Here is a 15,117-nt window from a genome sequence, read left to right as displayed (position 1 = left end):
CAACTCAGAATATTCTTTGATTCTTGATCCTCTATCAAATATGAAGCACTGCCAAAATACGGGCTTTTCTTCTGCCATCCTCAGATTACTTAATTACATTGAGCAGCAGATGGAAGGGAAGACGTTAGATGACAAAGCTGTTTAACCAGTTTTGACAATCCCTATTTGTTTTGTACATCTTCCTCCATGGCAGGTGTTGGGGAAAAAACATCTAGTGGAACAGCCTTGCTGCACTAAGTGAGGAAGAAATAAATGAGTGACACGAATGAATTAATTTGTTCTGATTTCTAAGGAAAGACTTCTGTTTAAAGGCATAATCTGCCTGATCTTAGTAGGAAATAAAAAGGTGGGATAACAAACACCTGATTTTGGAGTGGAATTTCTTTGTACACAGGAGTTATGAATGGAGTTGGATAAGGCAGTGCTCAGCAAAGGCTGTACAATATTGTTTAGAACCCGTGGAGTAAGATTTGGAGAGGTACTGATGGTCTGCTACCAAAGTTCCTCTGAAGTACTGGCAGAATACTCTCCTCCCCCAGCCTGACATGACACTTTATTGGATCAAGGAATTTTTCCAATATTAAAATTGAAATAAAATTAAAATGATAAATGTACAGTTCTTGCTGACTGTCCACAACATCTGTTTTTTTATTGGAAACTCAAGGAAGCAGTGACCTTATACATTAAAAAGTGATTATGTAAGAAAGAACATTTTATTCCACCTTCCAGAGTTTGTACCTTTACAAAATGATTAATGGGTATGCTGTGCAATCCCAAAAGCAACAGGAGGAAAAGAGAAGTGTATTTTGGAGAGTGATGACTGGATTTCTTATCCCCATGATAAAAATAATTATTGTAATTAGAAACGTCTCAACTGTCTGCAAACTTTTTGTAATGCTCTAATTACAGTGTGATCTTGTAGGCAGGGTAAACAGTTTTAACTCTGAAATTTCTTTCCCAACTCTTTCTGTCGCTCTTTTAAAAATTACTGATTTTGATAGGATTTTCACAGAAAAAAAGGAGAACATATGCCTGTCTCTCCATTTGATACGCTGTTAATCCAGCCAGGGATTTTTTGATAATGGCAAAATAGGTGTGCAGCTCATACAAATCAGTACTGTAGAACTGAACTGCAGATTTACAAAACAGATTGCACCATATCCTTTGTTGGACACCGTATCTGTCAGAATGCTCTTATGATACTGAACAAACATGTAATTGTCAGACTGTGATTTTATTTTCTAGGGTAGATTAGTGCCCAGTCTGGGTCACAAGTATCAGGAATTGTGTGTGCCTCTCATGTAAGGAAACCAATCAATTCTGTTTTGCAGCTGCTCTTTCCACGTGTCTCTGTAAAGCAATATGAAATACTTCCACAGCGAAGTCAACGTCCCCCTTAGTAATGCACATAGGAGGCTTAATTCTGAATGTCTGAGGAGAGAGAACAAAAAGAAAAAGGAATGCTCAAATTGTATGGAAAGAATATGGTTTCAAGCAGCCTATCTGGGTCAGCATTCCCGCCCCAAAAAGGTGAGGAAAAAAGGAGAACAGCAGTGCAGGCACTGAGGCTTATGATAAATGTACTCTGAAGTGGAGCAATTTTGAACTTGACTGCACTGAATTGCATCTGACTCATGACCCCCGCTTGATAACCTAACTGCCTCCACAAAAGACCTAAGTAGAGTAGGTCGTGTCTGCAGCTGTTTCGGCAGACAGAGACAGAGTAAAATCTCAGATGGATTTGTACGAAGAAATAATGGAGACAGACGTATTTTCCTTTCTTGCAGCTCCACCACAGGGAAAAGTAGTATCTGCTGAGAGTGGTAGGCTCTTGCATTGTGTCAGCCGATTTGCTCTTTCATTATAGGCTGTTTTAAAGGCTTTTAAGAGAATGCATTATGAATGAATCACTAAATACTATATTGTAGTTAGGGTGCTATAGCTGGAAAGGATGTTGATCAGGAAGGGTTATATGTACAGCTACACTTGTCAAGCTACACTTGTCAAGAACATAGTCTCTGAAATCTGAATGTTCGATCCATGTTTCCAAGAGTGTTTATTTTCCATAAGAATCTTAAATTTCAGATTTTTCTGACATCACGTCACGGGACTTAATACAGGAAGAGCAGAGTAATGGGCTTTCCCACCCACAGCCCGTGCTGAAGCAAACACTCACATGTAAACAGCCCTCTTATCAGACAGAATGAGATTCTACTGCACTGAGCTTCAGCTCACTACCTGCCTCCTGGTGTGTGACTTAGGGAAGAACTGATGAGGTGACAGAGACAGTGTCTGATTTATTTCAGCTGCCCTCCATCCATCTCACATGGAAGCTGCCTCCTTTGTGTCAGAGGGCTTCACCGAGTGGGCCAGCCCTGAGGCAATTCTCTGCAATTAACTGAGTGCTGCAGGGAGCTGGAGCAGTGTCCTGGTGACAGCATGGAGTACACTGTCAGCTAATGTGGGCTCACGGCCTTCACATCCAAGTCTCTCTTCTGTGCTGTTGCTGAACTTGCTGTCAACACCATTTTTTTCCCCTTTAATTACCATAGAATTAGAACATTACCAGGTCCCCAGACTCCAAGAACTACTAGCTTTGTACTGATGTGTCAGGTGATAACCTAAACGGTGCAAAGACTTGGTCCTGAGTATTGCTGAGTTCTAAATTGCATAGACTGTAGTACCTTGGTTTTCTAGGGGAAGTTGTCCCTCTGAGGGATAAGGCTTGAGCTTGTTCAGAATATTTGAAAATAATCATATTTCTATTCCTTCCCAGTTTTAAAATAAGCAACATTAAACATTTATTTACTAAACTAAATTAACTTAACATGAGAGAAGCAAGGATGTAGTTCACAAGGATAGAAAATAAGCTTTATTTAGAACCAGAGGTTCAGTACCTGACTGTAGAGCCCTCCTCTGCCAATCAAAACCCCCAGGTCTTTACAGTCCTCCCAGATCTGATTGATTTCTTCAGCTGGAAGAGGGCGTCGGCTGTCCTAAGGAAAGGAGATACTAAACTTCACTCAGATGTTCTAAATGACAAAGATGTATATTCCAGTCTCCAATAAATCCCAACTCTAGCTGAAAAGTATATCTGCACAACTTACCTGCTCTCCTGAGCCTGTGCAGTTAAGGCACATGTCATTGTTTACTCAAAGCTTGTGAAACAGCAGAATGATGGAATGTTCTGGCTCATTTTTAGCCAGAGCAATGTTTTCCCACTGCACTGTCTGCCTTTTGACAGGAAATATTTCTATTATTTCAAGTAAAATAAAATGTGATAAAACCTTCAATGGCACTGTAAATTGAAAGGAATGAAGTCACTAACCTTATCTGTCACCATTTCTACTCCAATCATAAGTCCCTTGCCACGGACATCTCCAACAATCTCGAATTTATCCCGTAGTTTAGCCAACTCCAGCAGCATGTATGTCCCCACATCCTCACTATTTTTTTGTAGACCATCTTCTTCAATAGCCTGCTTAAAATGAAGTACCATGACAGTGTTGCAGGAAAAGCTTTCAACACATTCTGTTAATCCCCACTGAACTTGACACTTTATCTCACTTCCTTGCCCTGTTCCTTGACTACCTCACTGCTCACATTTTCCTTCTCTTAAAATCCTCTTATCAACATCAGAATACAATTGTACATAATACTTTGATATTTCTGTGGCACTTTACACATTTTTCTTAATACTTACATTTAATCCAGTAATTCCTGCTCACATGTACTCATAACTGGAAAATACCTGACCAGAAGGATTATTTTCAAAATCTTACAAGAATATTTTTTTCAGTATCATGAGAAGAACACAATTTGACTAGGCTTATCTGTGTGCACTAGGCAGGGAACAGCTTGAATATTATATTTAGCAACAACATGGTTTTTAATAACAATCTTTTCTTCATTCTTTGCACTGTCTTCCTTAATCAGAGTTCTTATTTGCAGGCACATACTGGCATCTACACACAAACCATTAGATGAACTTAACATCTGCATTTAGAAAAATTACATTTAAAAATAATTACAGAAGATAAATTAGCTGTTTCTAATTTAAATTTTTTTCTTTTTCTTTCAACTCCATTTTATTCTTCCTGACTCTAACAATTTCCCTGGAATTATTTCAGAGCCAGGCTCCAAGTTATTTCACAGTCAAAAAACCCCAAAACATGGGTTCTTTATACAATCATCCATCTTATTAATAGCTTAAACCCCCCAAGCCACTCAGGAAAATAACATGAATAGAATCAGTGTCTGCTGTAATGAAGTGAGCTTCAGGAATGAATGTTCTGTGCATAATCAAGACAAATTGATTTGTACTAGTGACCTACTACCCACTGACTGATTTTCTACTGGATAATAAGTGAAATATGTTGCACATTTTTCTATTTCCTTTTTCATGAGGTAATTTTTTTTTTCCAGAAGGATTTCTGACTTTAGGTATTTGTAACTGTCTGGTCATTAAGGTTTTTTTAAGCATAAGGTAAAAGCATAAAGTAAGCATAAAGCCTTATGCATAAAGCATAAAGTAAAATTTTACTAAGCATGTATGCCAGAAAATAGATTTTCTTAGCTGTGGATTTGTGTAGTGTTATGAAAGAATTAGATAAGGCTTTTGAGTAAGTACTCTCCTACAATTTTATTAACAAAGTAGAGAACCCAAGGGAGATAAAGATGATAAAGATAATTCTGAAGTCATAATTATAGGGCTCCTACTCCTTCTAGAGATCTGAAAATTTTTGCAATTAAATTAATCAGGATTTTTTACTTTATATGGGACACACTGGCCATGCACATGTATATGGTTATGCACTTCATTTAGTTATTTTAAAAATTGCCCACATAGAAACTTATATGTGCAACTTTCATCTTTTGATACAAAGACCTTGTGGTACACATAAATTCATATAATAGTCTCCCTACATCAAGAACTGCAGCTCCAACTACACAGGCCAAAGGGTTTCCTCCAAATGTATTAAAGTGAAGGTTTTGAGCCAAGGAACTTGCAACCTCTAAAAGAAAAAGAACAACACTGGTTACTCCTTCAGTTCATAGCATCACAGAATCATAGAATCAGAGAATGGTTTGGGTTGGAAGGGACCTTACAGATCATCCAGTTCCAGCCCCTCTGCCATGGCCACGGACACCTTCCACCAGACTGGGTTGCTCCCAGCCCCATCCAGCCTGGCCTTGAGCACTTCCAGGGATGGGACACCCACAGCTTCTCTGGGCAACCTGTGCCAGTGCCTCACCACCCTCACAGTAATGTTTTTTTTCCTCATATCTAATCTAAACCTAATCTCTTTCAGTTCAAAGCCATTCCTCCTTGTCCTGTTACTCCATGCTCTTCTAAAAAGCTCCTCTCCATTTTTCTTACACTGGAAGGACAAAATAGGTCACCCCAAAGCTTTCTACAGGTTGAGCAACCCCAATTCTCTCAGCCTTTCCTTTTAGGAGAGGTGCCCTGCCCCTCTGATCATCTCGCTAGCCTCCTGCGCCTTGTTTGGTAACTGTACCGAATTGCTTTAAGCATTTGTTACTGTAACAACAATTTCATCTGCCGTGGTTCAACTCCGATTCTACTGGAGACAACAACAACTCCGATTCTACTGGAGACACAGCAACATTTCCTGAAAGCAGTCTGTGCAAAATATGAGTACTTCCAAAAACTATACTGCCTAGCAGATACTTAAACAAAACTTATCTTAAAAGTCATACTTCTAATATACGCTCTCACCTGCTATCTACAGATTTTCCTCACTAGACTGAGCCTGCCATTTGTAGGAATCAAGCAGCTGGGTAACATCCTGCCCTATTTATTCATAGTATATTTATCCATAAAACAGTGAATTCAGTGAGGATTTACAGGCTCCTTTACCAGCTCTACAAACCACTCACATGTTCATTCCTGCTTCAGTTATACAACTAAACCCATTTAAATACAACTCTGTACTGATACAGCACATGTGGTGAAACAAGTGAAGCAATGAGGATCCAATTAATTTGTCAAAAGATAGATTAAGATAAAGGTTTAAGTAACATTCAGCTTTTTAAACACACATCTCTCCACCAGTAATTATTTTGTATTATATTTTGTAATTATTTTGTTTTAGATCATAGTGGAACAGAACACTTATACCTTTTGTTGTAACAACAGCTGCCATTGGGAAGCCATTGCCAATTCCTTTTGCCAAAGTAACGATGTCAGGGACTACACCATGTGTTTGAAACCCCCAGAAATGGCTGCCTGTCCGTCCAAATCCTGTCTGCACCTTTCAAAGGAAAAATTCAGAGAAACACTCATCACTTTCTCACACTTTATGATATAATTCCTTTTCTTGTGTTTCAGTTGTTACTAATTTGCATTAAACAGCAACTATATCTGGAGTCAACTTGTATTAGGACCCTTATTCAGATGGTTCTACACAAAATGCTATTTATTGTAATTGGGTTTTTCTTTCATGTGATAACATATCATCATGTCTTAAGCCTGGTGAGATACACAAATAAGATGCAGTGTTCATTTCAAAGTGGAGAGGAAATGTAAAAATATTTGAAGCCTTTGATACTATTTTAATATTGTTTTAGCTAAGAAAATTCTATTACTAAAACATTTGCAGAGGTACAGCAATCAAGTCTCTTCTGTATTCTATGTCTGTCAACAATACTCATAAAAGGAAGGGTTATTTTGACAAATCTTCCATCACAAGTAGCATTTGTTGCTACTTGTTGCTATTTGTTGCATATTTGTGTAAATTTACTGCTCCCAGAAGATAAGGACTGAAGTCTGCTACAAATATTACCTTTGCCCAAAATGAGAAAAAAGGCAGTAAAAACTGGGAGGCTCCTATGCTTGGAAAGATGCAGTTTAACACTATGTTAAACTTAAGCTATGAAATATATTGCATTTCACTTAGATTATTTCCAGGCTTCACCTGGATTCTTTTACGATAACTTTCAGAGGTACCCTACTCTAGAATTCTTATGTAAGAAAATCTGACTTACTTCATCTGAAATGCAAAGGCCTCCTCTTTCCCGTATAAGCTGATAAGCTTCCTTTAAGAAATTTCTTGGGTACTGAACAGCTCCATTAACACCCTGCCAAGAAAGAAATACAATGTTTTCAGGAACAAACAAAGAAACAGGAATTCTACTTGAGAAAAAAAAACCTAGCAGCCCTCAGGTAACAGCAGGACTGGCTGTTACGAGCTTCTGGCTCCAGCAATGAAATCACTTCAGAAAGCCCCTGTTCACACATTACCATTCCATAGTGCTGCCTGCTGTTCCGCTAGTTGTTTGCGAGGCCATGATCCTTGTAAGATCAAGTCAATTAACAATAAACTGCTGAAAAAAGGACCGTGAAAATTTACACACAGCAAAACCCAGGAAATGTTTTCTGATGAAGTTGACCAGAGAATTCATATTCGTTCTTTGGTTAATTTGTTTAGAACACTGCCTCCTCAAAGTCTTTTCACCTGGACAGTTTGCATTTGCCTCAGAAATTCAATTTTACCCTGCACCTGGACCAGAATAGCTTTTTAGACTCAAGTACGTAAATACTTAGAAAACAGCAAAAACCAGAGAAATGCTGCAGTTTTCCCTTGCAGACACGGTTCTCACATTGTTTCTCTTGCATGGGATAAGTTCTCAATTTTTCCTGTTGAAGAACCACATATAAAGCAATTATGAATGTAGGGTGAAACATTAGGAGAATGAATCCTGTGGCCATCAGTTGCTGGACAGCTGTTAAAAATAGAGTGGACGACATGACTAAAGAGGGAGAAGGGGGTTGAGTTAAAAGTTTACAGAAATACTAATGAAAATTGAAAGGAGATAATAGAAACCAAACCATAGCATGCATCACACTCACTATTAGATGCAGCAAAAAATGTGTATGTTTAATCATGATTCTGTGTTTAATTTCACAAGCAAAATTCTAGTTCCATTGAAGTCAGTGACAAAAGCTGAAATCTGAAGGCCATGCATCCAATCTTTCAAACATTTAAGGTGTTTAAAGCATTACAAAATCATAGTAAGACTCAGCAAACATCTATGTTCAGGCTGCAGCTAAAGAATATCAGATTTGAGTATTTATTTCACACTACTTGTGCTATCACAACTGAGAAATGAAAAACTACCTACTTGTATTGGTTCAGCAATAAATCCAGCAACTCTCTTGGGCACTGAGGTATTCAGAGTATCTTTGAACTGTTCAATGTACTGGTCTTTTGCAAGACATGCACCTGTTTACAGGGGAAACAGTTTGAAGGGAATTTACTTAATATGACACAAAACTGGCTTCAAAACGTGAAACTATGCATCTAAGCAACAAGTGTTGTATGACTGCGTGGTAAATACCACGTGGTAAATACTCTCAAATGAGCAGTAAAAAGCCAAACATTAAAGGAGAGAGTCTCTTCTCGTAAATGTGTACTCCATGGTTAGTGCAGGTGGGAGGATTCTGGAGAATACAGTCTCTGCTTAAATAAAGAACAGAGCAATTAGTATGGCTAATGCTGCCGTCCACCAGGGACAGCAGAACTAAAAACAAACCATTCTGTTATGTGAGAATATGAATTAAAATAATAAAAAGTGCTTGTTGAAACAGTAGAAAAACTGATTGGAATTGTTGTTAGCTGCAGAGCAGTAGAGGAGATTTCACACTGTGTTTTGTATGGAACATCTTGCCCCATGTAAGACCTCCACCTATTGCTGACTGTCCTTACTATTTGCCTTATTCCAATATTAATGATGGAAAGCTGTCAGAACTTTAGAAACCGCAAAAAAACCATCAACACTTCTGTTCTTCCAGATGTGCTGAAGTGAGTTCCACAGCTTCCAGAGCGGATCATGGCAAATACTGGAAAAAACCACTGGGATTTCAAGAAGAAATCTGAGAACGTGGTGTCATCTGCCCCAGATTTTTCCCATTGGGATGCAGCGTCCTGAGATTCTCTGCAATATTTTTTTTTGAGTCAGCCTTGCAAAACCTAATCAGATATCTACTTTGCATGAGGAGGTAATTATAACCTATTTTCACAGCCCTCTAGTATTTTGTAATCCAAAAATTTTTGTCATGGACCAACCTTCAGTACAGCTGCATTTTCGAACAGTTTGCACTGGAGAATCTCTACAATGGCTGCCTCCCCATGGACCACGAAAAACATCTGGTAACATTGTCTGCAAGGCATAAGAGAAATAGCTACAGATTTGATGACACCTTTCTAAGAGATCTTTTGATCTAATGAGTAATGACAAAACAGAAAAACAGCTGTTAAGAGTCAAGGGGCAAACAGTTCAAAGAACTTGTGTGAAGAACATTTGGGGGTAACACCAAATAACCAAGGCAGTTTTGAAACCAAAAAGTTTAGACTGTTCCAGCAATAGCCACTCAACTGATTTTTTATTCCTTTTTTCCTTCTTAGTCAGGATTTTGGTTATCTAAAGGTAATGCCAGCATTTTAAGAGTTGCTGGTAGTATTTCAGTAATCTGAAATATGAACAAAATCTGCAAAGTAGAGTGAGACAGTCAGATCTAATAGAGACAACTCCAGCTTTCTAATCCTTGCTGCTGATGAAATACCACGAGTTCAGGCACTCACTGAGACAGGCTGGGAAGCTGCTGTAGATGAGCCTTCCTATGGTTAACAATGTGGCTGAGCTGTCACCTGTAACTACTGGAGTCAGCAAAAGCAGCTTCTAGACAGAAAGCTACTCCAATCTGCTCAAGGGCAGGGACATAACATGCTGCCATTTAACCTCAGTGGATCTCCTTAACAGATGTGTCTCCTGTCTTGCTGAAATAGGATTCCCATTCATTATAGTGAAGGATCTGCTCCAGACCATCTGAAAGCAGCTTTGCACAGATCTGCCAAAACAAACTTGAAAAAAGGGGTTCAGAACATTATTTTGCTCCTTACACAGACTCCCATGCAAACACCAAGCATGACTAAAGAACTGCAAATCACGGATCACTTGTGTTATGGCTGTCCTAACTGCAAATAAGCATAAGAAACTATCCATAGAAGAAAAGGGGACTCTGGCTCTTGTTGAATTTACACAGCAGAAACTGCTATACTGCAGTTTTGATTAGTGGCCATAAAGGGCTTGAGAGCAGAAAACATTGCAAACATATTTCAGCATTGCTGAAACACTCAAATAAACTGTTAGTTACCCAGATTACTAAAAAAAAATTTAAAAAATTCTCACAGTTGTACAGCCGAAGCCATTGGCAACACCATGCTTATAAGGAGTCAGGGATGTCAAACCCAGCGTGTAAGGGCTGCCTCCGTGGTATCCTCCTCTGTTCAAAAAAACAAAGCAGATCAACATCACTCATTTCCAATAACTGTCTGGAGGAATATCAGTTCTGAGAAGGCATGCTTCTGAGATATAAATTGTTGAAGAAAATGTGTACTGTTGCACTGAGACAAAGAAGATTTCTACTGCAATTTTTTGCTCTGCCTTTTGACTCTGCTATTTCAAATATAAAAACTGTGAAGAAATATTTGAGAGGAGATGAATATAATCATTGGAACCAACAGTAATTCAGCCAGTGCCTCATGAAGTTCTGCTTCATGTAGCACCTGATTCCTACAGAGCAAACATCTCTGTCTTTTGAATCTTGGAAACAGCTGCTGTCTCCAGCAAGCATTGCCAGTCATCAAACTAAGTGGTGGTTTGCTGTCAGTTTTATATACAAATCAAATTCGTTAGTGAGGATACACAAGCAAGGTAGGTACCCAATGTTCTGTTGAACACAGTAACAGAAAAATACAGCTCTTCATTAACATGGCCTTTTATTCTAATATTTGAGGTGCCCTGGGCTGCCCAGTAAAGTGAACTGTTTACGCTGGTGTTTACAGTGTACTGGTGTTCAGCCCACATCCATCCCTGCCATTAAGCCAGAAGAGCTGTTTGTGTACCTGCGCAGTGAACTGTGGTTCAGGGCCCTAATAGAATAACAAGACAGAAAGCAAACAAAACAAAAATCAGCTCCCAGGCACAGCAGTTCCCTGCTGAGGTTCACTGCACTGCTGTTCCAGAGGTACCTTTGCACCCCACACACGGGGGCACTGCAGAAGGGAAATGGAGGAAGAATGAAGCAGTTGCTCAGTCTTGGTCTGGTCATGAATAAAAGTCTACCAAAGCACACCCTGAATACAGACATCAGATCATTTTCTAGGTAACACAAGCAAAAATTGCAGGTTGCATTTTTATTGCAAACTAGTCCTAACATGCTGTATGAAAACTTCAGCTCCTGGTTTACTCCTTTTTGTCAAATAAAGTAATTTTACAGCATTCTCTTCTGCAGACCTGGGGTAAAGGAGTTCTCAGTTATTTCTGGTTTTAGGCACGTAGAGAGTGATCCCACACACAGAGTAGTTTTGTGAAACTCCGCCGGCATTACCTGAGAGAGATGATGTCGAAGTTACCAGTGTGTAGCCTTGCCATGAACATAGCTAAATCATTGGCTTCTGAACCACTGTTGGTGAGATAAACCACCTGTGGGAGAACACTTGGGATCAGTACAGCACAAAAACACCTCCTTCTTCGTCGGCATCAGACCACGTTCCTTAGTAACACAATGAATTCTAGCCTGGCACTGCTACAGGGTGACCTCACCACAATAAAATTAGCATTACCCTTACACTATAGATAAGAACAAAGATCCAATGATGTGCTCTCAGTGGGTACAGAAAAATCTCAAAAGGTTTCAGTTTACAGGATTTCCTAAGATGGATTTCTGATGGAAAGAAATGAAAGTTTTGGGTCAAACTAAGCAGGACATTTAAATTTTTTTTTACTCTCCTTCCATTTTTAAGACTGCACTAGCTTCATGCTCTTCTGCTAGCCCAATTTCATTTTATCACCAATTTATTTTACCTGAAAATAAAAATTATTTTTCTTACTATTTCAGTAAATATGAAACATGACATTTTTGTGGTTTATCTATTTAGATGTCGGTAAACATTTATATATACTACACAAAATACTGTCAAACAATTTTCACTGTGGATTTTCATGAGATCAAGAAAATTAAGACCAGCTATATGTAAGAATAGTAAATATCTTCTTTGTTTCTCTAAAGTAATTTTTAAGCCTGCAATGCCTCTTCACAGTGACAGGTGAAGGGAGAAAGCAAACAGAACAGAAATTGGGGATATTATGCTTGTCTACAGCTGGTCTAAAGAAAAGGCCCTGAGGACCCTCATGCTCTTTAACTGACAGGTTGTATTCCCCATACAGATTTTCTCTCTAGAGATATCATAGCTCTCAATTATTTAATAAATACTTCTTATAAACAGAGACCCACTTCACCAGCCCCTGCTCCTGTCAGAAGCAATTTACCTTCAGTGGATCTGGAAAAAGAGAAGTTAGCTTCTCCGCATACTCGTGGATTGCTGGGTACATGTAGATGTTGGTGGTATGCCACAGGCGAGCCAGCTGCTTCTGGGTAGCCATAGTTACCTTTCTGCATGTAGCAAGGGAGAGACAAAGGGATTGAATTCCACACAGACTCCTCAATCATACATGCACATACCTCTGTGCTATTGATTCTGCAAACGCAGATGCTGCACTGTGCGCCAGATGGAGGAACAAGTAGACCAAATTAATGAATTTTTCAAAATGTAGCAGAAACTGAACTGTGACACATGTCAATTCAGTAAGTTATACTCTGGTTTTAGGCTCACAGTGCTGCAGATTAATGAAGAACAAAACAAGCATAGGTATCTCTTCCTGTATTTTATACCATAAATCAAAAAGCAACATACTTACGGGTGACAGTGTCCAACACTGACAGTGACAATTCCAGCAAAGAGATCAAGGTATCTTCGTCCCTCATGATCAAACAGCCACTGCATGTGTCCCTGGTGCAGCAGCAGTGGCTTCTTGTAATACGTTCGCAGTGACGGTGCAATATTTTGTTCACGGATCTTCTGCACACGTTCATATGGATAGGACTGAGTGGAATAAAACAGTCAGTATCCATCCATGCCTTCTAAGGATCCAGACTCATGGAGTTGTTGTGGAGCACATAGGTTACACAGCTGTCTACAGGATTAAGATCATAACAGATTCTGGCACCTAGAAGGCTGTTCTACAAATCTCTGAAACTCAGCTTTTTGAAATAAGGCTGCTGTTCTGCACATGCCTCTATCTTAAATGTTTTCCAATTACAGATTTGTCACACAGGTACATCTCCAGGTTATATTCTAGCTGTAGCAGTTGGGCTGTGCCCAAAGGAGCAAATTTTATAATCATATTTAGCAGATGAACCTATCACCCAAACCCAGTAATGAAGCATTATTTAAATTCAGCGTAGTATGCATGACTTACTTCATATTTTTCAGGTACAAAATCACAAGGAGGCATTTTTGCTTGTGTGGAGACAGAACTTCTCCATTTCTGCTGCATAAAGGCAACTATAAAATAGTAAGAGAATTATGAAACACTTGGCAAACTACAAACCTAAAATATTTGCTCAATAAGCTTGTTCAATGAACACACAAGCTACAATCACAGAAAGTTTTGGATGGTTGTTTTGGTCTGAGAAGTTTTCTTTGGGGAAAAATAAGTAAGAGGCAGAATATACGTAATTTTAAAAGAAAGTTGTTTATGTTTCATCCATTAAAACGCAAGTTTTCAGTTTCACATGGACTTCTATTTTGACAAAAGAATATTTTTTATTTTAAAAATAAAACCAGTTTCTAATACAAGTTCATATCTGGAAGCAGTGGCTGAATGCTCTACACTCAGATGCCCAGGGTGTCTGCAGCATGGGCAGTGCTCCCAGGGAGCAGGGCAGAGGTTCAACAGACCTGAACGAGGTGGGAAAAGCAGAGTTCACCAAGAATACCCCGCATAAATGGAGCTAAGTCAGGTCCAGGGTCCACCGAGGGAGCCCAGGCAGGAGCAGCAGATGGGGCCAGAGGCTGGACAAAAGGCTACAGAAGAAATGCAAGGTCCATCCAGGAGACAGAGTCAGCGCTGGGCTGGTGGCAAGGCTCAAGGCTCAGCTGAGGCAGGGACTGACGGCTCAGGGCAGAGATCAAACAGGGCTCCTGTGCAAGGGGTACAGCCCTGGGGAGGCTGTTCAGGGGACGCAAGCTGTGCTTAGGACCCAGATGCAACTCCAGTTGCATCTTCCATCCTTGCTCCAAAACCCTGGGAACATCACACCGTCCTGCTTTTCATTGAACTGCCCATGCAATTCAGCAGGTGCCAGAAAGAGGCACTGATTGCCCACAGAGGTTGTGGAGTCTCCCTCGCTGGAGATATTCAAGAGCCCTCTGGACACAATCCTGTGCCAAGTGCTCTGGGATGGCCCTGCTGGAGCAGGGAGGCTGGACCCACTGCGTGCCCTTCCTGCCTGACCCATCCTGTGATTCTGCAAGGAATTATTTCAAGATACTCTACTTCTGCACCTAGAACACTATCTACTAAGAGTTACACATTTGTTTTTAAAAGCCAAAGGTTTTAACAAATTTCTAAGACACGTGAAATGTAAATGACCAAAAAAGAAAGTTTCCTGAAATTAATAAGACACAACGTCACTTCCCTTACAACCACTTACAGCGCTAATGAATATAGAATCCACAAGAGTCCAGTCTCAAAAGAGTAGTTGAAAACCCATGAGTTAGGGAAGTTTTACCCTTGGAACCCTTCCCACGAGACTTGCAGCTACACCCAAAGTGCTTCCACCCCGCGTACAGGCCCGGTGCTGCCATCCCTCCCGAGCTGCACGGAGCGGTGTGGGCCCCGGCGGGCCCGGCCCCGCAGCCCCGCGGCCCGCGCCCCCCGCGCCCCCCGCGCCGCTCCCTCACCGCCGCCGAGCCGCCTCAGCCGCCCCGCCATGTCCGCCCGCCCCGGCAGCGGCACCGCCCCCACACGTGCGGGGCTGTCCCCCCGGTGCCACCGCATGCCATTCCCCTGATGTCATCCCATGCTGTCCCCCAGAGTCATCCCGTGCGGTTCTTCTGCTGTGTCATCGCGTGCTGTCCCCTTAATGTCACCCTGCGCTGTCCCATCCCGAGTCTTCTTCTGACACAGCTTGACTGTGAGGCCTTCAGAAGAGCCTCGACAGGTTGGAGAAGTGATCAGAGAAGGACT

At 40.5% G+C, this 15,117-nt stretch overlaps 1 protein-coding gene across 2 annotated transcripts; it reads right to left on the bottom strand.

The window, feature by feature from the left end:
• Nucleotides 1-624: 624 nt before the first annotated feature.
• On the bottom strand, nt 625-14,862 carry AGXT2 (alanine--glyoxylate aminotransferase 2). Of its 2 annotated transcripts, none has more exons than XM_041490186.1 (14): nt 14,832-14,862; nt 13,345-13,430; nt 12,784-12,968; nt 12,355-12,478; nt 11,414-11,508; nt 10,213-10,306; nt 9,090-9,183; nt 8,146-8,246; nt 7,009-7,101; nt 6,143-6,275; nt 4,927-5,015; nt 3,329-3,481; nt 2,898-2,996; nt 625-1,431 (listed from the first exon to the last, which is right to left on the bottom strand). In XM_041490186.1, the coding sequence occupies exons 1-14, from the start codon at nt 14,860-14,862 to the stop codon at nt 1,315-1,317; spliced, it is 1,494 nt and encodes a 497-aa protein (XP_041346120.1). In that variant the 3' UTR covers nt 625-1,314. The 2 variants fall into 2 exon arrangements, with proteins under 2 accessions (XP_041346120.1, XP_041346122.1); XM_041490188.1 differs by having other exon boundaries at nt 3,329-3,478.
• Between the last annotated feature and the right edge of the window lie 255 nt (nt 14,863-15,117).

Source organism: Pyrgilauda ruficollis, unplaced genomic scaffold (genome assembly GCF_017590135.1).
Source record: "Pyrgilauda ruficollis isolate IOZ18807 unplaced genomic scaffold, ASM1759013v1 scaffold120, whole genome shotgun sequence".
Taxonomy (NCBI): domain Eukaryota; kingdom Metazoa; phylum Chordata; class Aves; order Passeriformes; family Passeridae; genus Pyrgilauda; species Pyrgilauda ruficollis.
Note: the sequence above shows the minus strand (reverse complement) of the source record. Positions and strands in the feature narration are given on the sequence as shown.